Raw genomic sequence first — 23,741 nt, forward strand, 5'->3', positions numbered from 1 at the left:
TGACACCATAAGATGAACTTTATTTTAAAGCTCATAAAAGGCTTCACAACATCAGTTACAAACAGAATCAATGTTTCTTCCATTTTACACCTTCACATGACAACATACCGAATAGCGAGAGAGAGATTTTAAAGGTTTGGTTCTGCATGCTGCTAACACATTTCACTAGCTTTTGTTTTTAGTCACTGGGTTTTTAATAATATCAAAGCAAAAAGTCATATTCTATTGGACAGAATTAATTTCAGAAAGCCCTTATGAAATCAGACTTAGTCTTGTTTATAAACACTCACACCCACACACATGCTGAAATGGAGAGCAAAATGCAAGAAAACTACCTTGGCAGAAACAAATGCTTGAAGACTTTAATCACAGCCCTCTTGAACAAGCGGTACAGTTTTTTTTTTCTCCAAAGACAAAAGTCAATTTCATCCTCAGTGATACAAATGGTAATACTGCACAGGAGCTTAGTATGAGTTCACAATTCCACAGGAATCTGAAAGTTACCAAGGCAATTTTCCCTTTTAGGATCATAAAGACTACAGACTTAAGCTTTTTCTTTTTCCATATAATACACAAAGTTTCTAAACATCCTTAAAAAAGAAAATATAAATAGTCTCAGTATGTTATGTAGAATCACATACTATGGCAAAATATTTTATTAATTTAAGGACTAAGCCAGGGTCGTGTCATCTAGTCCAAGTCCATGTTAATGGAGCTCTTCTCGTTAGGGTAACATTCACCGTTCTGATGTGGAGGCTCAGCACTGAAACTGTTTTTGCCTTCTAAGTCCTCTTCCTTTTTATCAGCACCTGGGCCATTTGGAGTTCTTTCCAGTTTGGGCGATTCAATTTTTGGTTTGGGTTGTGTTACGACAGGTTCACAAGTGTTATTCAACTCCTATGAAAGGAAAACAAAACTAGTCATCAGATTAACGCTAGTTCATTTTCATTTCAATTAACTTTCCTACATACCCGGACCAGCATTGTTCCACCAACGCCAATTACACATACCTCAAAGAATTGCATTTGCTCATGACATTCGCCTGAAGCCTGATCAGAAGAGAAGTGAATACTATTCTACGGTGTGCCAGGGTCTCACTAAGTACTCACATATTGTACCCCATTTACTCCTCCCAGTAATTATTAAAAGGTAGGAATTATCATCCCCACTATAGAATGAGAGGTTAAATAACTTAACCTCAGGATTAGAAAAATTAGTAGGCAAAGAGCTAGAATTCAAGCTTATATACAGCCCACTAACCTCAAAGGCTCATGTTAACCTTTACTGAGTATTCTTCCAGAGAAAGCAGTTCCTTGGTTTCCTTCCCAACTTCCTTCAAGCCTCATGCTCTCAGCGAGGCTTTCCCAGGTAAAACACCAGCCTGGGTCCCTCTCCATCGCCTCAAATTTCCTAAACCCCTTTGACTCTTAATTTTTACCCTTGGCACCTAACACAATCTGATATTCTTCCTTACTCGTTTATCGTAAAGTCTTCCTCGCACTGGCAGATGACGTCCACGGGGGTGGGGACTTCCTCTGTACACTGGAAGTTTAACCCCCCAGAACAACGGCTGGCATATGGTAGGGGCTCAACAAGTGTATTTGCTGAACTTAATGAATAAATGAAAAAACAGAAACTTAACAGAACCTTGTAAGGTCTTCTATATTTTGTAATATCAATAATGAACTAAAACATGTGGTTCCAGGATGAGGTAAAAGATTTAAGGAAAAATGGCTATGTTTATAGTTCAAATGATTGCAACCGGAATCCCTAAGAAAACACAGCAGTAAACGCTAGAGGGAAACACGCACCTTTATTTTTGCTCTGATTTCCTGAGCACGTACAATGGGGTCCTGGTCGAGACTCTTTTTAGCCTGGGCGTTCATGGCATTATTCATCCATTCCATCACTTCATTTACAGACTTCTCAACCTTTTTCATTTCAGACTCATCAATATGGTTATATTTCTCATCCTGAATGGAAAAGGTCATTCTGTAGAATTAAGTATTTAACAGTAACACCTAATTTGACCCACTTTTCCGTAAATTCAAATCTATCTTTGGTCAAACGCCAAAACCCACCTTCTAAATTGAGAACACCTGTTCCCAATGAAGGTCCCTCAACTTACACGTGAGCTTCTAACACCCAGGGAACCTCCTCACTGCGCACAGACTTACATTGCTCCTGAAGTCAGCTGCTATCTTGGCGTAGTGCTGCAGCCTCTGTCCCAGTTCTTCAAACATTTTTGGCCGCTCTTCAGCTTCTTGAAACCGGATTTTAATTGGAGTGCCAATTTTCTAAAACCAAATGTAACGAATCAGTGTTTGTCATCACTGTATATTCAGAGTCTACAGTCTCAAGCACAAGTTCTGCCTTCTAGGGGGCAAGCAGGGCCTACCATTAATTCTTCCAACTTGTCCACATACGCTTGCTTGGCCTGGTCCTCTCCTTCTTCATAGAGCCAGTTCTCAGTCTCTGTGAGCAGTCTCAAAAAATTCTGATGATCCTATATATGAAACGTGAGATCAACATTTAGCGGCAATCATACTTAAAAACTTTTCACAACAAAACAGTCATCTTCAGAAGTGTTAATCATCCAGATAGCTAATCTTACCTCTGCGAAGGCACTTAGCTGGCTGTCTTCACTGAACAGTATCAGGGAGCAATAAACACTCTGCCATTAGCTCCATACAGTTACTTTACACGAGGGGTTGACAACTGTCCTTTGGCTATCCTTTTACACAGGGACGTTTGAGAATTTTTGGTAAACTGCTCTTATTGACTTTAAATAATTTTTCTTAGAAGTCCAACTTTGGACAATTTATACACTAAAATGTGACTATGTAAGAGCAATCATCTTCCTACTCTCCAAAAGAAATTAGGTCTCGATTAGTCACTTTCTATTCACTTCCACAACTATCAAATACTGAGAGGGAAACTGGACAAGTTGACAATTCAACCACTGAACACATAAGTCACCTCCAACCAACTTACATAAAGCATGTATTTCTACTCTGGCTTCAGGAGGTCTAGCTGGTTTGGGCCATCTCTGCTTCAGAATCCCAACCATGAGAAATCCAGGAAATGTTAGGGCGGAGCCAAGAATGAAGTGTCTTACAAGGCAGCCCAAGGATCTTGGGATGAAAATAGACTCCAGACTTCATCCTGAAACCACCCTAGATTTCTATCTAGTGAATTTTTCTCCAAGGCCCATTTGTCACAGTTGTGCTTCTTGGATTTACTTAGAACCGTACGGCTTCTGGGAGCTCAGAGTCTAAGAGGAATACTGGTGCCTGATAAACTCTGGCATCACTGGATCAACAAGTCTTATGGGATAAAACAATGACAGACAGCAACCAAAGGACCAGAGTCATCAAAAAAAGTCTGAGGTCTTTGAAAGCAAGAATTTTCTCTCATTTATCTTTCTAGCCCCCAATAACTATGATGTCACAGACTATGAACAAATGTGTTGACAGGTTCTTTCTTTGATGGTAAAAACTAAAGCCATGGGGATAAACTAGAATAAAACTACACATCAGTAATGAGCCTCTCTCCATGATTTTGTTTGTATCATCTCTACTTCAAATTGTTTTGTTTTCAAAAAGCTCAAGTTAGCTTAAATGTCAAATTTGATACTAAACACTTCATAATATGAGATTACCTGAATAAAAACAGAGCTCTAAACATACCTGCTCACATATAAATTTTTCGTATGGTCCACACAGCTTGTCCCTGAACTCATACACATATTCCTCCACTGCGTTTTTAGCATCATTTCTTTCCTTTTCCAGTTTATCCTGCATTATCATCTTACCCTGTCAGGAAGCAGAAAAGGTTAATTCCAGTCTTAACTATAACTAAATTTTAACTAGATTCTGGTGTTAATAAAAATCAATAATTATACCCCAAAAAAGCCTTAATAGTCCTAATATATACCTCATAAAATTCTCCAATAATTCCTACAAAGTTCTTCATTTCCTAAATACACAGGATGAGGTTTCTTTTTTAAACATTAATAAAGTTACATAGCTTTCACATTTCTGATTTAATACTAAGGGAAAAAACCAATCTACTTTCATATAGTTTTGTTTTCTTCTCTGTAGTTACACGGTCGTCTCCTAATGGGATCAGTACTGACCCACATATAATGGCCGTAACACTTTGCTACCACATTTTTAAACCAAAGCTAAACAAATGTCCTTAGAGTCCATTTATTTATCAAATATAATATAAACGGAGTATAATTTATTATTAAATTTCTAAACACAATGTTCCCATCTCAGTAAAGGAAAATGGAATCTCAATTATTTCAAACATTCTGGACTACAAAGCAGCACGATGTACGTATTTTAACTGAAACATTTAGTGTGGCCTGAGATATCCACTGCGTTGTGTTCCTCCAATCTAGAAGACAGCAGCATCTAACTTCTTCACATTAGAACTTGGGCAATCAAGTTTACACCAAGCAGAGAGATCTATGGTACAGCTCTCTTTAACAAGAATACAAAAACATAAACAAAACTTGTTTAAAAAAATTAAACTGAAAATACAATTTTACAATTTTTCTAATTTTACTATTAGTTTTGGCTTCATCCTATCTCTAAAAATTGTATAAAACTTGAGGTACGGGAAAGAATTATAGCCACTTATCTATTATGTGGGTAACAGGGATAACTAAAGATATTCCAAAATAAAAATATTTAATTGAATTACTTACCTCTGTTTCTATATACATGTTAAGAAGGTCTTTCCCTAACTGCCAGACTAAGTTGGCTTCAATAGGTAGCTCAACATTCACCACCTTTATTTTGGGTTTTTTAGCTTCTGGAGGCTGGTCAACTTTTTTTTCATTAGCCTTGGGAAAGGGGTAAAAAAAAAGAAAAAGGGAAAAATTCTTAAATAATCCTTGAAAAACAAAAATATCTCCCTATCATACTTACTGATGACTTAAGCAAAAATAAAATTCCTAAAATCACAAATTTGGAAGAATGTGTAAGATCATCTAATTTCCACCTGCCCATTTTAAATGAGGGCTGCAATGACACTTAGACATGCCACACTTCCCTTCAGGAATTCACCAGGATATTCTTCTTTTCATATTAAATGTAATCTTTCCTGCTAAAGCTCTTCTTCACAGCTCTTTACTTTCTAATCCCTTTAGGCAATGTTTGTGACTCCAAAAAATAAAAAATACTATCAAATTACCACACCTTTAAATTATAACCTACAATCTAATAGTAACCCCAGACAGAATTTAACCAACTGCTAAACATGTTAGGATCAACTCTATTCCTATAATATCTGAGTCCCTATATATCCCAGTATTAAACCTGCTTTAATTACAATTTGCACTTCTCTGATGAGTGCCTTTTAGACCTTCCTGAATGTGGACATTAGACACATACACATATATATGTATGTGTGTATCTGTATCTATTATGTCTCTCTGTATCTTGATTCCTACTACCTGCCTTTGAGCCGTATCACTTCTTATAAGCAACTCTAAGGCAAAAAAGAGATATAGCAGCAAATGCTGCTTAAGTTTTTCAAAATATGTAAATACAGGGCTAAAGAAGTAAGTATCTCCTATGGCCTTTGATTTTTCCAAGCCTCTTACAGTATTTTCGTTTCTGCAGGTTCCTATAAGCACAAATGACAAAGAACACAATTTAGGAAACTCAGTCGTAGAACAGATTAGAAGACAACCAAGGGGCACTCAACAGGTACCCTGCCTGGCTGAGATGGTAAAATAGGAACAGATGACCCGTGAGGCACAGCAAGCGCTGACACTGGGGATGGGTGGGGGGGGGGCTATAAAGAATGTTAGAATTCCAGGCACTCTGTAAGATGAAATGGGACTCGAAAGAGGCTCAGTGGCTTGCCTAAAGTCACAAAGACAGAAACTGAACTAGAAAGCACGTTGCCCAGGCTTCTGTTTCAGTGATCCTTAGGAACCACGTCTCTGAAGAGCTGTGAGCTGTATCACTAGCAATAATCTGGTCAGTCAGCCTGCAGTCCCCATGTCTTCTTCCCTCTAGTGCATAAGAGAAACCTCCAACATATTATGCATGCTCTGGGGGCACGAAACAAGAAAGAAAATGAATCAGATGACACCTACACCCAGCAAAACACAGAACACAACAGGTATCTGGGTAACAAGTGGATGACAGTTACACGTATGGAGGTTAAGTCAGGATACGACCATCCAGCAACATTAAGCCAACTACTGACAAAACCAGTGTATCACAAAATAGCACTCCACATGGCACGGACGAGGACCCTCCAAGGGCGTCTGTGATGATATTCCAAGGAGTTCAGCACCAGTGGTCCCACCTACAACTAAGAACATGAGCTGCTACCCGATGTCACGCTGTAGACAGGTGCTGAGCCCACCAGCATGAATCAGCTCACACTCAACACTCAGTGAAGAGAGGTGACGCTGAAATTAAGGAGCTGCTATTGCAAAGAAAGCAATGCTGCTATACCATCAACACATCATCTTTAACAGGAGGAAAAGGAGGCTTTCAGAAACCAGAATCAGGACCTGCAGCTCATGGTAGAACCCCCACAGGATCAACCGGGGGGTGGGGAGATTAAAAACAAAAGCCTTTCACCAAGTGTAAAGTGTATTTTGATCCCAATGGACAACTCTGTAATTCTCTGAGGGTAAACAATTCTATCTTCAGAACATGACAGAACACCAAACTACTGATGAAAGTTAATCATTTATATGCAACCTGCACAAAGAATGAAGTTCTGCAAAACACAGATCTGGAATAACAATGGAAACTTCCCAATCAATATCCATGTGACCATGAATTGTTTAGGTTTGACTAGAAGTTGTCATTTTTCAAGGCACATGACACAACTATTTAATTTAGCTTCCGATACATACTATGGAATAAGAAAAAAAGAATAATTACTTTGAAATGCAATCTGGTTATTACCAGATCATCATAATTAATTTATTTAAATTTGACAGGTGATTTGAGAGGAGAAAAAAGTTTACAGACTCCTATAGCCCATGTATTTATCAGACGAATTCAGGTGAAAACTAATCACACAGCACTGCGCTGTGCCTACTTCGATGTTCGCATTTGCAGACACCCCCAGCACTAGAGAAAACACAAAAGCTATGCATTCGCCGCTAGCTGCCTGGAGCGCAGTTAATCAAGAGAAGCTTCCAGGTCTAAAGAGCAGGATATTCAATTCTCTCAGTTGAGCTGGAATACCTCTAACTGGTTTTAGTTGAAAAACACAGAAATTCAACAGGAAAAAAAAATTCTACACAGGATAAGACAACCTGGTGCTTGCTCTTGAAACTGCAGATTGAACGGCACCATTAATGATCACATGTTGCAACATTGTGTAATGGAATGAACTGGAAGAGTAACTCACTTTGTCAGCATCTGGGTTTTTGTTTTCTTCTGAGGTAAGTTCAGGTGAAGGGGGAGACTGTGAGGTTTGATGGCCATCGGTTTGTACCTGGGGCTGTGTTCCAGCTTCAGTGCTGTCTTGCTGGATATTTTTCTGAAACGAAAGCCCAGGCACAAAGGATGTAGACAGCAGGTGTACTCGTATACGCTTAAAAGGTTACAGGGCACCACAGACAGTACACTCAGTTTTTGAAATCTTAATAGGCGGGGGGAAAAGATACTGGATAAAAGCAAAATGAACACAAAATATTTGAAAACATCTTTGATATTTTACACCTGTAAGAAATTCTTTGAATGGTAGCAGTTAACACAGTTAAACACCATCAGTAGTAGGCATTCTGACTGATGTGATGACAACCAAGAACTCCCCTCCAAGACAATTTCATCTAGCCCAGTACAAGGATTAACTCTCAAAAGCACAGGAAATACCTTTACTCCAGGCCTCTATCCCAGAAACAAGCTCCCAAAACCTAATCTCACAGCGGCCATGATGCATCTCGACAAATCTCCATTTCAAGAAACTGAACAGTTACATAAAATAACCAACGACCAGTCATCTGGGGGTTCATCATCTCAGTTTACAGAGAACCAAGACCCTCTCTGTCCCCGCTCTTTGCGACCCAGCTATTTACACTGAAAAGGCCCCAGTACAAAGAACACCTGCCCCGTGTCAGGAGACACTGCAGCCCCCAGGCCATCAGTGCTCTCTGTGTCTTTCCCCATCTTTGGGCGAAGCTGGAAACACTGGAATTTAACTACCTTCTGCCCACCCTGGAGTCTCTCACACTTTTCTCTCCAGGCTTCAAGTTCCTAAGGCAGACACTGAAGTAGTCAGTAGCAACACACTCCTGATGTACATACACCCAAAAGGTACCAAGAGATTAGAAAAATGGTGTCTGCAGCCAAATGAGAAAGTTAATAGCGCTGGTCATTTCACTCTTTACACTGAAGTCTTTCCAGATGAGAACAAAACTAAAGCTCAGGCGCTAATGCTCCTTAAATATCCCAGGAATGGTAACAGTGACAACAGAGTTCTCTGACACGGAGTGCCGCGCCCTCTCGCATCTGATCTGAAACACACACTGCCTGCTGCCTCATCGTAACCCAGGCGTGATCTATAATAACTAATCTACTTTAAAGTTTCTTAAAAGTCTTCTGCTGACCATAGCAAACTAGCACTCATGCTAACAGAGGTCTGAACAGCCATGAACAAGTGCGACCTCCTAGATTCTAGGCAGACACCTCCCTTCCCCTCCTACAACCCAGCGAACCACAGAAATCAAAGCGAGTTCTGAAATACCAAAGCCAGTTTTGCCAGTTTTTTTTAAATGCTTTAATATTTTGTATATATTTCACCGAACAGTTTTTGTTTTAGTCTTTTCTCTTAATCATCAGTCAGCATTTGACTTCTCAATATGTGGCCTATGTCTTTAAAAAAATAATTCAGAGAAACTTTACCCACTCATTAAATTGTCATATGCCAATTCAAATAAAGCTACACAGAATTTAGTCACAATTCACCAAACTCCAGGCTGTACGTTACCATCAACTTAGCGACTACTATTGTCATCATTACCCAGAATTTTAATTGAAATTAAGAAAAATAGATTTTAACCCCTCCCCTCCTGTTTATTAAGGCTTAGAATTAAGTAAACCATATATTCTAACTCAAAGGCTTACCCACAAACTTACCTCAGCGTCCGGGTTCTCCTGTGGCCTCTGATTCTGACACTCCATGTCTGCTTCGACAGAAGATGCTTCGTTCTCCTCGGTTGGAACTTTCTCCACCATGGATGCCGTAGAGATGGTGAAAATGCCGTGGGTGTTGACTCGCACTTTGACTTTCACTCTAGATTTTTCTCCATCTTTCTGTGCAGAAACATTCTGAACTATGAAGCGGCCTAGAACAAAAAGAAATGGACAATTTTAGTATTGAATCTAAATCTCTATCAAGAAGACAAAAGTTAACATTGCTATTTCAAACTCTCCGCATTTTCTCTACCTCTTGAAATTACATTTAAGCCCTTTAATGTATACTATAACCATAACCTTTTAAAACAGGCTTACAGGTACACAGTATACTTACAATAGTTGAAATTAGTTTTAATACGCCATAAAACCTTCAAAGGCAAGGGCACTTTTGTTACTTTCTACTTAATACATCCGATACAAACCCCGTAAGACGGAGGACAAGCCGTCCCTGCCTCTTCCTTCCCCATTTCTCCAGGTGAGCACAACCCAGACATGCAAGCCTTAAGTATAAGGCAGATGATATCAAGCCCTTGCTGAATTTTGATTCTTTCAGGGAATACTGTTTTGTTGATTGAATAAACATATTCCTATGTTTCAAATAGGCAAGGTGAGCTAAAACCTGTATCAAAGCCTGAAATTATCATGCATTTTAGAGAAGTTCCAGAACATTACTGAGTAGGAGTTAGGAGTGGTAACTCTGACCCAGACTACCTGGGCCTGAAACTCGGCTGTGTGATGTGCTGCAAGTTACTTCAGCTATGCTTCTGTGGTCTGAGTTGGTAAGTCTTTATTTACAGTGAGCACTTAAAACTCTGGAACCAAGCACTGAATGTCAGTTATCACCTCCACCAACAGTACTGTTACTACAGAAACCACTAAACAAAATTAAGTATTTTGAACCTATTACGCACAAAGCACAACGTGAGATTTAGTGGCCTTGTATTTAAAGTGCTGTCCACACAAACACACACAGTTATATTTACGAGGTCAGTGAAAGATGTTGGAATAGACCTTCATTAAGTATCAAATCACCAGGTTCAGGAAATAATTGCCATAGATCCATTTAAAGAAACAAACTGACACAACATGGAAGAGAGAGAGAAAGGGAGGGAGGAGGAGCATTTACTGAAGGGCATCCAGGAAGACTCACAGAAGAGACAGAAACATGTAAGATGGCTTTTACATGTATGCGCAAGCTTTTCAGTTTTAGTGATGATATTAAAGACTTGATGCCACACTGAAGAGCTTAGATACCATCCTCTGCACAACGGGGAATAGAATCCAGCCTGTTAAAATTTAAGCCTATATTCAGTGATTCCTTAAACTAATTGTCTATCAATAAATTCTTAAAAACTGTTTTTAAAAATAAAACACTCTTGTGTCAGAACATTTTTAGTTTTAAATAGTATGAAAGCAAACACAACTGGCCAGGTTAGACTCCTTCAAACAATTTCATTATGAAAAGGTATGGGGCAAAGACGAGTCCTGACAAGATCTAGCATTACTGGCAAATTTTACCCCCAACCTGGGAAAGAGGCAAGGCTATTCAAGAAGATGCCTGTAGCTCTCCCACAGATTTGCAGTCATTATGGGTCAAACTAGGTGGACAGTGTCAGGCTTCTTAAAGAAAAATGTACCAAAAAAGATATATTTTTAAAAAAGATTATAATACAAGGGTATATTTGAGAAGTAGTTTTAATGGTCTCTGAGCCAGACTTTAAATTGGAAGTAACACTCTGCAAATAACATTTCATCCAGAGGAAAGGTTAACATTAAAAGTAGGTGGTAATCCTTTAAGTATAGACTTATTAGAAAAAGAAAAACACCCAACTGCTCCTAAATATACACATTTGGAAGTAACAGCAGCACTGGAAGTCATTTCCCCCTACAGGCCAGTTTATTCACCAATAAAACAAAGAGCTTTCCCCATCACCATTATCCCAAACTGAAAATGTCTTCACATGGCATTACGGTCCACTCAACACTGCTAAGAGTAAGAAAAGTGTTTAAGCCTGTACACTAAGTAAATTACATCTTTAAAGGATAAATACAATTAACTGCTTACCTATTTTTGCTTCTGGATACGGAACTCCTTGAGGATCAGAATAGAAAGCTTCTAGCTCAAAAGGCCCGCTTCTCAGGAAGGTGAGAACTTTGGAGAAAGGAGCAGCGTGGTTCCTGCTGAAGACCTCGTGGACGCTAGGCGAGGGGAAAGGCATCGTCAGAAGCTCAGAGTCCACACTCACGGTGCTGCACAAGCAGAACAGAGTCCAGGACCTGTGTCCGCCTTGTCCCACCACTTACCACCCCAAATGGGAGAAATATTTGGTATGTTTGGTTGTTCAAAGGTCCCAATCACTCTACCATAAAAGCCATTTGTTAATGTTTCTTTATATTACACAATATCTGAAAGATATTTTCTCCTACATACCCCTCAGCATCTTCTGAATCGTGGTTCCAGACCAGAGATATTGGAAAAGGAACTGCATCGGTGACGGAAAATTCTCTAACTTTAAATGCCGGAGAAAGGATTGCACACTTCAAAAAAAAAAAAGATCATCATAAGCACATGAAAAATTTCACTCACCTTTTTAATACAAAACTCAACTCAACTAGGATGGGTAGGTTTATATTCAAATACAAAATTGCTTACATGTCTTAAGTATATGCGAATTAAGCATAAGTGATTTAGCCCCCAAATACTATGACAATCACCAGCTATAAGGATAAACAATACAATGACTCTTAGGATAGTAATTGTTAATTAGTAACAAGGTTCAGAGAGGCTTAGGAAAAAACACTGGTCTTTTCACAAATGCCCTGCGGACAGCCATTTCACAAGCAGCATCACTTGTGAACATGTATATACATCCCAGCAGCTCTGTCCACATCGCCTTTTAACCATCCAAGAAACTGAAAAAGGGTAAAAGCCAAAGTGTTCCTAATTTCAAGTAATTTTATGAATGAAAGAAGCAATGGCAAGTTCAAATTTGAGGTAGACAACAGCCAACAGACCAACAGGTAGATTTAGATTTGTCACATGAAAATGACTAAATAGATGACTAAATTGAAAGTCAATTAAGGGGGAGGATATAGCTCATGTGGTAGAGCGCACGCTTAGGATGCATGAGACCCTAGGTTCAATCCCCAGTACCTCCTCTAAAAATAAATAAACCTAATTACCTCCCCCACCCCCACAAAATAATTAAATAGTACAATAGTAAATAAAGTATTTTTTAAATAAGTAAATAAAAGTCAATTAATTCTTGAATAGCACAGGATTCTTCAAAAGAGAAGCCAAAATAAGCTCTACTGCTTAAAAAAACTATAACTTCCAAAGTTTGGGGGAATTAGTGCAGGAGACATACTCCATTATTAAGGAAAAAGCAAAAACAAAAACCCATAAAACATGATGAATCTTGATGATGCAATGGACTATCAGCAGTGGTCAGCATATATTCTTTTAAAAAATTTTAGAGTACTCAGTCTAAATGCTTTTGTCTAAAGAATCTCTTGCTGTATATTAAAAAAATACTGCTACCTAGATCAAGTTAACTTCTAGATTGGATGCTTTTGCTTTCACAACCTTTATGCCTCTGATCTGCCTATTTGTTAAGCAAGTTAAAACCACCTGTTAGTTAATCCTCTTACCGCTGCCAACTTCCCCCAAATTACTCCTTTTTACACCAGGTTGCCATTCTAATTCCCTTCTGTGTGCTTTGTAACATGTTACCACCACAGAGCTAACCAGTGCTTTACAGCTGTGTTTTCTGATCCCCCCAGAATCATCCCAGTTTGAGAAACACTAGTTCTGCAGTTCTTTTCGTCTTAATTTCCTAACTCTTCCAGATTTAAAGATCCTTGTGCCCCTACAGCCTCACAGATTTATTAAGAAGTAATTCTCTTGTGGAATCTAACTGGGCACTGGGCCCTGCTCACCTGATGACCCCACCACAAAGGAGAAATGGGTGAGGAATGGGCACCAAGAGAAAGACGGGCAGAGAAGGCAGTACGTACCTGTAGCGCACATCCTCTGGCCACTGCTTCATCTGCATTGAGTGTCGTGCTAATATCTTTTCCAAAGAATTTGGCAATTTTTTCTTTCACAGCTGGAATTCGTGTAGTGCCTCCAACTATCTCCACAGCACTCACATCTTCTACTTTGAGCTGAGTTTGTTCCATCAATGAATAAAGTGGAACTTCTATCTTTTGCAATAGGTCAGCACAGAGTTCTTCAAATTGTGCCCTTGGCAATTAAAAGGAAAACTTTATAAGTATTTAGGAAAATTATCTTAAAGCCAATATCCTGTCCTATTTTTTTAAACAATAAGTCTTATCAACCCAATGAATTTTTTTCCTCAGACACCCTGAATTCCACATGAGCCAAGTTCAACTGTATCATAATTTGTAACTTTTTTTCCCAAAAAATACACAAAACAGATGTAGAAAGGTGACAGGGGAGAAAATCAATCTGAATGGTATTACTGGAATAAATCACTTTTATGTTAAGATTGTCATTTCATTCCTTAATGTTTCATGTGATCCAATTTTGATTACTTTGAATACTTCCACTGACTTCAAAATATTTCTGTGAAATGTTTTGTGAAACCGTTATTCAATCACTGGCCCAGAAATACTGAAAAGTGAATACCACCAAAAAGACTCAGTCAGTCATGAGTGCACTTAGCAACGCTCTCTCTTAGAACCCCCTTTGCAGACGTAACCCTAGTTCTAACGGTTCTGACTTCCAACAGGTACTATACAATCTTGAGACGTGGGCCGAGATTCACACCACCACAGCTAGAACTGACGCCCGGGCTATAGTTTCAGCAAGAAGTTCCTTCTAGTTAATCTGGCAGAATTCAAGACACACCTGTTCATCTTCCCCGAAACATCTTTGTCATTCATAAAGCACTCGATATTCAGTGGTAGGTCCGTGCTGTTAGAGCTCATTAGCTTTTTCAACTTTTCACACTCCTGATACAGACGAAGGAGTGCTCGAATTTTGGATTTTGCATCCAACTTGTACTTAGTTTTAAACTCTGCACAAAAGTGTTCCACTAACTTTGCATCAAAGTTTTTTCCTCCTAAGAAAGGATCAAAAGCTGTTCCCAGTACCTAATTTAGTTAAAACAACAAATAATCTGGTTATTTTCAATAACATTGGTAACTAGAATCTTAAATATTACTACTCAACAAGTAAACAGTAGCAGGCTCAAGATTTCTATTTAAACTACAACATGAAGTCCAAGTCCGTTAGGAGACAGGTAACTACCTAATCCAAATGCAGCTAAAAACCAAAAATACCTTAGAGACTTAACAATTACACGGGATAATCTTATAAAGCTTTTCTTCCCTAAGCAAGAACACTTGAAGAGTACGGTAAAGCAAACACGTCATCTTTATTTTAGGGAGATCAACCTTAGCAATGACTCTGTTGGTATCTTTAGCCAAAACTCTTCATTATCTAGAAGAGCACAGTCAAAAAACTCAGCAGCTTACAGTAATGACAGTTTTAACACATTTAATGTTTGGGTCACTTAGTTCCAATTTATGACTTTACCTTCAATTTCCCCTTGTTAAAGGCACAAGCAGACACTTGAAAAGCTGAGTGTCCCATATCAACAAAAACCACTATTCGAGGTTTCTCGTCCAGGCCTGGGAGATCCTGCTTATAAATTCCATAATTCAAAGCAACTAAAAAAAAATTAGTATGTTTCAATTCTTTGATTTGCATTTTCTTAGGAATTTCATTGTTACTGATATAACTACACATGCAGGAAACCTGACTATACTTCCATCAATTAAAGATGAACATATTCCTTTCATATCTGACTTCACACTAATTTTCTTGACATCAATTACCTTATCCCTTTGAGATTTTAGAACAATGTTCTATCACTTTTAAATAAATGGGGAGACATAACAGAAAAGACAAACATGATTGCAAAACAATGGAATGTAAACCACATGTAACCACAAACAGAATCAGACTCATTACACAAATACTTACATTTCAACCACAACCTGCTAGAGACTGCTTATCCAAAAAAATTAAGAATTTAATACACAACTAGAGCAACTGTAGTTCCTACCAATTAGATCCAAGGTAAGTAATTGATCTACCTTACATAGTATGTGTTAGCTTTTTTTGAAACCACCGTATTCCTAAATATGTATACTTAAGGCATCATCAGTACTCTGAGTTCTTAACACATCTATTAAATAAATACTAAACAAAGCCTGATCTTGCTGTGCCTGAATACATGAGACTATACCTGACTCTGAGTCCGTCTGTAATCACAAAGAACTGACAGAAGCTCCAGGAGCAGGTGAGTGCGTGCTCTGCTCCACACCACACCCACTCCTAACACAGTGCCCAGCAAATGGTACAGCTTAAATCAGTATCTGATAGAAGATGAATGATCAACTCCTAACTACATATAATTGGAAAGTACAGAAGAAAAAAACATTTTAAACTAAATCAGTGGTCAGGGTAGTTGTAAAAGTAACAATCGTAAGGTTTTGGGAAAACTTACTTCTTAACTATAAAAACATGTAAGGAAATTAAAAAAAAAACTAAATTCAACACACTAATTCAAAGGATTAGATATATATATATATACACACACACGAAATTTCCTAATGAAAGCAAATTCATAAATTTGACAAAGTGCCATATTCTCGTTAAAACAAGCATCTGAAAGGCTTTCAAATCTGACACATGCTTTTTTAATAAGCTGTGTTTCTACATCTACATGAAAGTGTTTGATAACAGACCCAGTGTGTCTTAACTTTAGTTTGGACAGCACATTAACTTCTACACAAAAGCAGGTTTTCTTCTTACCAGCTGTCATGTCGTTCATAAGTCTTAAGCAGTTTAGGCCAACAATTTGTGCAGCATCTAAGACAGAGCGCCTCTCCGCATCTGTGAAGAAAGAGGGGACCTACAAACAAAAAGGGAAAGGATTTAACTCAACTAGAGCACAAAAATGCATACCAACTCCTCACAGCCACTTGTAATAAATTCACAAGAGCCCAGCTAAACAGTCCCCAGCCAAGATATGAAACAAACAGAACTTCAGACTAAGTTTCTGGCAAGTTCTTAACGTTCAGAAACAGTAACTACTTTTGAAAAGATTGCCCTAGAATTATCACATCAAACTCACTATAACAAAATTTTAACCTGAAATAAAAAGTAATCAGGAGTATTCACTAGACATATTAACAGTGACTTAAATCTAACAGAAAGTTTTAACTTCAAGTGGATGAAATACCATTTCCAAACTAGTCTTAAATTTCTGACATTTGGAAATTATTATGCTAAGTCAACATTAAATGTTACATGTAACTAAACTATAAAGGCGACAGGCACTTAAAGATAATACAGGGCTAATTCTAGCCACTTCCCTTTAGCTTGGCTATTCATTGAGCATTAATAGGTGGAGTACCTTCTAATTCAGTAGACCTGGAATACATTCATATAATCACTCAACTGGAAAGCACCTAAGGGAAAACCTGGTACACTGGCTTTCATGTTTTTTCCCATAGTAACTACAAATGCTTCAGAAAGAGACAGGGGCAAGAACAAAGGTGGGGTCTCTGATCACCTTTCAAATCAGAACACTACTTTCTTGAGTTTTCCATATTAGGTTATTTAAAGGGAAAAGAAAAAAGGAAGAAGGAAGGACCACTATTATAACTTAATTCTTTAATTTTACCAAAAATTAACAGCATTTCTCCAAGCAAGACCCAGACAGCCCCTTGGTAGAACACCTTCTGTCTTGCAAGAGAGAAATTTTAGCCTTTCTGCTTCTATCCTTTCATATCCCAGGATGCACTGCCATAAAGGCTTCTGACAGGTCTGGGCAGCCCACCCTGCCCCAGATGTGATGCAAACCAGGCCGAAGGTAAGTTCATTACAGACAATCCCGGTGCAGAGCATAATCCCAGCAGATTAAGAAATGACTGGAGGCATCTGAGAGCGCAGGACTGACAACAGTTTTTTGGTGTCCAAATAAGAGGCAAGCTTTTGTCCACTACAAGTCCTCCTTGACAACCTAATTATCAACTGTCCATTGACGCAGTGAGCCTGCCAGTGCTAAATGTAACCAGTAGGTTATATTTCAAAATAAATGTTCACCAAAAACTAATTCACTGGTTCTCATGTGAGGATGGAATTCTGAACAGCTCCCATCTATGTATACAAACTGTCTAACAACACATCAAGTAACTTTAGAATATTCTCCAATTCAACCAATCAGTCTGTATTTTCAAAAAGCCTGACAGGAGATTTTGATTTGCACCACCACTCAAGAACCTCTGCAACTTCTGGCTAAAAATACCACTCAAACCTACTCTTAAATGCTGCTGAACACTATGTTAATACAGTCCAGGGGAATTCTGATCTCTAGAGAACAGCTTTCACACATTCAATATTAAAAAACAACATAAAGAAAGCAAATTAAAATGAAACACATTTCCTTGCTAAATTCTACTTACTGAAATAACACAATCTGTTACTGGCTTCTTGAGGTTGTTTTCAGCAGTTTCCTTTAACTTAGTCAACAGCATGGCTGTTATCTGCTCCACACTAAATAGATGCTCTTCGTCCATGTACATTACCTATATTGAGGAAAGAAAAATGTTTTAAATATTATGATTCTTAAAGCTACATACTAATATTAACTTCCAAACATTACTACATATTCTCTTCCAGAAAATCTTTATTGTTACAGCTGTTTAGAAAAGGAGTAGGAAAGGAATGGTAAAAGGAAGAGAAACAGGGAAAGGAAAGCTAAGAACAAAGAAAGATTTTTTCCCCTAGAGATGAAGAGGAGGAAAAAAAAAAGCTGGGGCAGGTTTTCCCCATATCCAAAGTACTAGTCAAAACATTATAGAAGGTAGTAAATTTCCACTCTAACTGAAGAGATTAATCACTGGGATAAATATTATTTTGTGTAGATCACACGACAGGAATGCAACAGGAACAAACAATGAGGCAACTCTAAAGTTTACAATTGCCAACAAGTCACAAAAAATTTGTAGCAGTATATATCATATGAATAATTTTCAATGATGATTTAAACATAAACTTACAGTTTAAGACAAGCTAGATAAATAAATAAGTTTTTAAGAACACCTTGCCCAATTAACAAAACTGAGTTAAATATTTATTAAGAATTAAGTACATTTCTCTGTAGATGAATTAGACCATTTCCTAGAAAGGAACCTAAGGTCAATTATATTACCTTTATTCCAACTCCTCCATTTTTCATTGGAACCAGATCGTAACTTAAGTTCTCCTTCTCCTTTTGAATGAAGGGGTCACTGAACGCTCGACCATGAAACCTCTTGAAATTAGATACTGTATTGTTTGCATGAGTGATTTGCTGCAAAAGAAATTCGAGATTTAAATTTCTTTTCCTAATTTCCACACCTATTAGCAATTAAGAAGAAAGTCAAATGTACAACTAAAACCATAGGGATATAAGTCACTTTTCCTAGAGCCCTAAATTTCTCCATCAGTGAATGGATTTTATTCTTCTTCCCCAACAGAAATGCCAGAAGGGAGGCCGTGAGAGGGACACACACAGACTTCAAAATCTCCAAGATAAACTCGAAGACAGTGACACTATCACTACAGGTCTAAGTAACTCCCAGGACCTATACGTATTCCTTCCCCCTACTAAACCTGCAAGTTTTACACCTAATGAATAAGTGAAAAAGGAGATCTAGCAGCAACATAAGTCATATTACATTTTTTTAAAAAGTTAATTGTCATAGTCTATTAAGTTGCTAAGTGGTTAGTATAAATATTTGGGGCCACAAAATACATGGATTGCTACTTGACCTATTAACAGCATAGAATACTAATTATCGATATCAAAAAGCAGAAAAAGCAAGGGTAATTCACAAAACCTCTGTATGAGGTGGTGCTTTTGCTGCACGTACAGGTTTTTGATGATCAGGCTCTGGACTTAGAAGTCCCATTTCACAGCATATTTCACGCAAAGATGTCAGCACTGGGAACTTTATTTAAAATACAAAAATAATTAAAAGATAAAAAACTAAGACTTCTAAAGTCATTAGCTTGAAAATGCCAAAACAGTTTACTATTTGCTGTTTTCTCTGATCTACACTTTTAAAGGGAAAAATATAGCTTGACAACACTAGTTTTCAAATAATATGGAGTAGTATTCCAGGATTTAGAGTTGTTTCTTTTTTAGCATATCTTCCATACTTGAAAGAATCTTTTCAATCTCTTTTTTAATTGAATAAATCCAACATGTAACATTGTATGTTTAAGGTGTACAGTGAATGTTACTTTTACATGTTGCAATAGGATTGCTTTCAGTCCCTTCCTTAAAAGCCTCAGAAGGAATTTTCATACTTCATATTTACTTTTCTCCTCAGCCCCTACATTTCAACAGTTACAATGTGAGCCCCAAGTGGGAGCCACATAGGTAAATTTTCAAGTCCTGTTAATAAGGAAACCTAATTCCAAAAAAGGGTGAAATTAATTTCAATAACCTATTCAGCTTAGTATATCTAAAATACCATCATCTCCACATGCTCTCAGTGTAAAAAATTTATGAGGTGGTTTACTCTTTATTTAAGTCTTCGAAATCATGTATTCTGTACCTTACTTTTCGATTCAGACCAGGTACACTTCAAGTGCTGCAGAGCCACGGGGAGCCAATGGCCACCACGCAGACAGCAGAGCCTGGGCAAAAGCTCCCCTCCTACCACCTTAATTACTAAGTAACCTGGAAACACTTTTAAACGCAGAACTTCTTAGATGTTCCTTCTATAAAAGGAATCCTTAACTCTTGAATGAATATCATGAGAAACTTCACATGAAAGAACAAGTGTCTCATTTGTAATTTTTAAAAATTAGATAAATTAGAAGGTAGCAAAGTATCTAAGAGCTCAAAGGAATACTTGCACTACAGTTCTAAAACAAAAAAATAGATAGGCTTAGGTATTTCATGTTCTTATATGTCTGAGATTTTACTCTTAAAATCTCTCCCCTAAAAAGTGATCAGAATTCTCTTAAACATACCTGATTTTTGGCTGCAACTCCAATTGTTCTGTTTTTTGATCCAAATGATATGACTGATCTAGAAGAAATTTTAAAAGCATGCTTAAAAAATGTTAAAAAGCATAAATGTGAACATTTTTAAATGACATGAAAAAGATTCTAATATAAATGTCTTACCCATTCATGGGGACTGGGGCACAAGGACAGCACAATTTTGAAGTCTAAAGCCTCAGGGACTCTAAGAGGGCCCCCTTAACTGCCACTCTGAAAATCCAATCTAGGTGTCAGTTGTACCCCACCACCCATCCCATCCCCATCCCAGATCGTCTGCTCGTGGATCAGAGAACATTTTCCAATGCCAGCATAATTCTCTAGGCTCCAATTGTTAGGAAGTAGACAGTAACTCTGAAAATGCTTTGAACAGTTAAAGAATATTATTAACATGGCACGAGATGCATGATTTAACAAAGTATGGTGTAACCACTTTGCAGTTACCAACTCCATACAAATCTAAATATCACTATCATACTTATTGCTGTCCTGATGTACCATTTGACTCTTTAGGATCAAAAGTTTTTATAGAATTCAATTGATACAAGTAAGCCTAAGTTATGCTTCTGGAATTGAAAAGCACAAAACAGACTCCTGTATGGAAGAAATCGACTTGAGCAAGCCAAGCAGAAATGATGCAGAGCAAGTACCACAGCAGAACCAAGTACAAATGCTGAGGAAAAGGACTGAATAATCAGTTACATTAAGTCAGCTTTGACGAGCAAAGTGACTTGTAACTGTGAGTCAGCCTTCTGAGAAATGGAGACAGAATGGTAGCACAGAGCAGAGAAGTCTCGTCAGAAGGAAGGAAGTGAATTAGGTTTTAGAGGGCAGGTAAGAGTAATGGTACCACAGGAGCAAAATGGGATATACTGAGGGCATTAAATATCAAGCTGAATCAAATTTAAATCTGCTGTAACAGAAACATCTTTGACCTAGATTATTTGAGCAGATGCTCAATCATATCCTAAAAGCCAGAGAACTGTTGGAGCAAAGGCTAGATCTTTAAAATACTTTCCAAAAACCTAGTTATCACTCCAAGCTCAGAGTAAATATACAGCTGTAGAACAAATTCACTCATTTTCCAAGGGGGGAATGAAATCAATTACACTAAACAGAAATTAACAGTAGCCAATGTAGTTGAACCAAATACCTATCTTCCAAAAAATATTAAAAGAAACTCCAATACTGCCCTCAGTTTACCACGTTTTAGAGCCCTATCTGTCATCTTTAGTTTCACAGCGGTCACTATAGCCACGTAATTTTTTCTTACTCTCCTTTGAGCTTTTCTTCCTTTCATTGGATCAAACAGAAAAAAACGTAAACTGCACCCAGGCATGAAAGCCTGAGAAACTGTCTTCTTTCTTACTAGACTCCCATCACAGCCCTTCGCACAGCCAAAGAAAAGACTATAGATTTACAGAGGTCCATGCATGAGATGCTCAGGGACTAAGTCTTCCCAATGCAACTAATACTTAGATGTTTGGGATTTTCCATTCACTTTTCATAAATACTCTTCATGATACAAGCCCCCAGTCATTTCACCTTTGGGCTCAATGTTTCATTCTATTATTTTTACCTTGGGTTTAAGGCATTAAAAATAAATACCTACATCATTTTCCCTGAGAAACAAGCAGTTGGTTTTGTTAGTGTACATACAGGCATGTTTCCATGTATTATGCTCAGAAATTAAGACCCTCCCCCTCCAAAAGAGTTGCTTTTTAAAATGTTAACCTTTGCCCACCACACGCTGCTGTAGAATATACCACTTAACTTAGTGACAACATCCACACTCTGGAGAGCTTCTAGCACAAAAGTATGCAATTTTTACTTTCTCTCCTTCTTAACCATGCAAAATTAATAAAGAAATTAGAGCACGACTTGGGATTCTTCTTTAATGGCTCTCATAAAATGAGCAAAAAAGCCGTTTACATCTTCCACAAATGATCCAAGAGTAAGAGGACGCAGATTTCATCTATCAGAGGAGTGCTCTGTGGTCGCTAACAACAATCCGCCCGCTCACTGCTCAAGCAGCAGCATACAGGCTCTGGAAGCTTCCAGTTCATTTCGAGATTCACAATGCGGAAGAAAAAAACTCGGCAGCCCGGGATCTGCGATGCAGAGACATGTTTGGAGGGAGGGGGACGAGTTGGGGGCGGCTCAGCCAGCTCAGAGAAGCCGGGTGGGGAAACGGGGGCGGCCGCGTAAAGAGCTGGCTGAAGCTTCTTGCCTAGAAAAGGATCGAAGTCTCGGCCTTGGCCGCACCCCGGTCCCCAGGAGGAAGCCCATCCAAAGTGACGACCCTAGAAGATTAGATTCTCTGGCTTCTCTTGGCCCCGCGAACCCCGGAGACACCCCTTCTCCGATATGTGCCCGCAAGACCCCTCGCCTACTCGGCGGCCGGGCCGCCAGCATCCTGACCCCACAGAGGGGCGCACCGCTTCCCACATCGCCCTCCCTTCGTCCTGGTGATCCGCAACCAGCCTCAAGCCTAGGGTCCCCACGCTCCCCGTCCCCGAACGTCCCCCCAGCGCCCCGCAGGCTCTCACTTACGGGGTACACCGGTCACTGAACTCGTTGGCGATGGTCTCGATGCCCCCGGCCCGGGCCACCGCGATGTAGCAGCTCTGCGAGCCCACGTCCAGCCCCACCACCGACATGGCCGGTTCTCGGTCCGCCTCCGCCTTGGGTCTGGGTCTCGGTCTGCGTCCTCTGGCCGCCGCTTCCTGCCCCGGACACGCGCGGCTCCCGCGAGGTTCGCTCCTGTCACGCAGACGGACAGACGGACAGTAGCCGGTCAGGCGCCTCCGGCTTCCAGGGAACAGTGGCGGCTCGCAGAGAAATCTCCACGGGAGAAAACGGCGTTCAGTCCCAGAAGGTCGCTCCGCAGCTCCGGCTGGCTGCCTGGACCTACAGCCGCTGGCTCACCGGCGCGCCGCTGAACTACCGACCCAAAAGGGGAGGTCCCAGCTCCTCAGCCTTATGTATCGCACTGATCGGAACTTTCCAGAATCTGCGGCATTTACTCACCGGCGCCTCCACTGGCCCCTCCACGTGCCACTTCCGCTTCCTTCTTCTCGAGCCTTCTCGAAAGATTCTACCCAATGGGTGGCTGGTCCCTCTGGGGACGACAGTCGTTGCCATGGCGGCAGGACAGCCGCTCCGGCGCTATTTGCTCAAGCTGGCCAAGCTGACCCGCCCACGCCCCGCCCTCCCTAGCTAGGGGCTCTTCGCTGTCCTAATAAAATGGGCAATGAAAAATGACTCGAAAAATCGTAATCTTCGTGATTTAATAATGAGCGATGGTGTCCAACCCTTAGACTCGAAGGAGAGGCTGAGCAGGCGGGGACACACATCCCTACTTCTGCAGAGACCCGAGACCCCCGGACGCCAAGGAGGCCGACCGGCTGTCAGAGGAGCATGTCGGGAACCGTAGTCAGGCTGGAGGACGGTGTCGC

The 23,741-nt window shown here is 39.4% G+C and overlaps 1 protein-coding gene across 2 annotated transcripts; it reads right to left on the reverse strand.

The window, feature by feature from the left end:
- Positions 1–23,286, reverse strand: HSPH1 (heat shock protein family H (Hsp110) member 1). 2 transcript variants are annotated; one of them, XM_006208973.4, is made up of 18 exons: positions 22,837–23,286; positions 20,254–20,311; positions 18,440–18,580; positions 17,691–17,813; positions 16,036–16,135; positions 14,752–14,885; positions 14,062–14,306; positions 13,206–13,434; positions 11,620–11,726; positions 11,254–11,387; positions 9,129–9,337; positions 7,399–7,530; positions 4,718–4,855; positions 3,690–3,815; positions 2,399–2,506; positions 2,178–2,297; positions 1,812–1,973; positions 1–897 (listed from the first exon to the last, which is right to left on the reverse strand). In XM_006208973.4, exons 1-18 carry the CDS (start codon positions 22,941–22,943, stop codon positions 691–693), a joined length of 2,580 nt encoding a protein of 859 aa, XP_006209035.1. In that variant the 5' UTR covers positions 22,944–23,286; the 3' UTR covers positions 1–690. The 2 variants fall into 2 exon arrangements, with proteins under 2 accessions (XP_006209035.1, XP_031540506.1); XM_031684646.2 differs by lacking the exon at positions 7,399–7,530 and having other exon boundaries at positions 22,837–23,236.
- Positions 23,287–23,741: the final 455 nt, after the last annotated feature.

This window comes from Vicugna pacos, chromosome 14, assembly GCF_048564905.1.
Source record: "Vicugna pacos chromosome 14, VicPac4, whole genome shotgun sequence".
Taxonomy (NCBI): Eukaryota; Metazoa; Chordata; class Mammalia; order Artiodactyla; family Camelidae; genus Vicugna; species Vicugna pacos.

Excerpts from the sequence above, each read along its gene's own strand:
- HSPH1 (XM_006208973.4), bottom strand. The coding sequence starts at position 22,943 with ATGTCGGTGGTGGGGCTGGACGTGGGCTCGCAGAGCTGCTACATCGCG. Across the intron at positions 20,312-22,836 it reads TTCAGTGACCGGTGTACCCC|ATCAGTCATATCATTTGGAT; the intron begins GTAAGTGAGAGC and ends AATTTCTTCTAG. Across the intron at positions 17,814-18,439 it reads ATGGAGGAGTTGGAATAAAG|GTAATGTACATGGACGAAGA; the intron begins GTAATATAATTG and ends TCCTCAATATAG.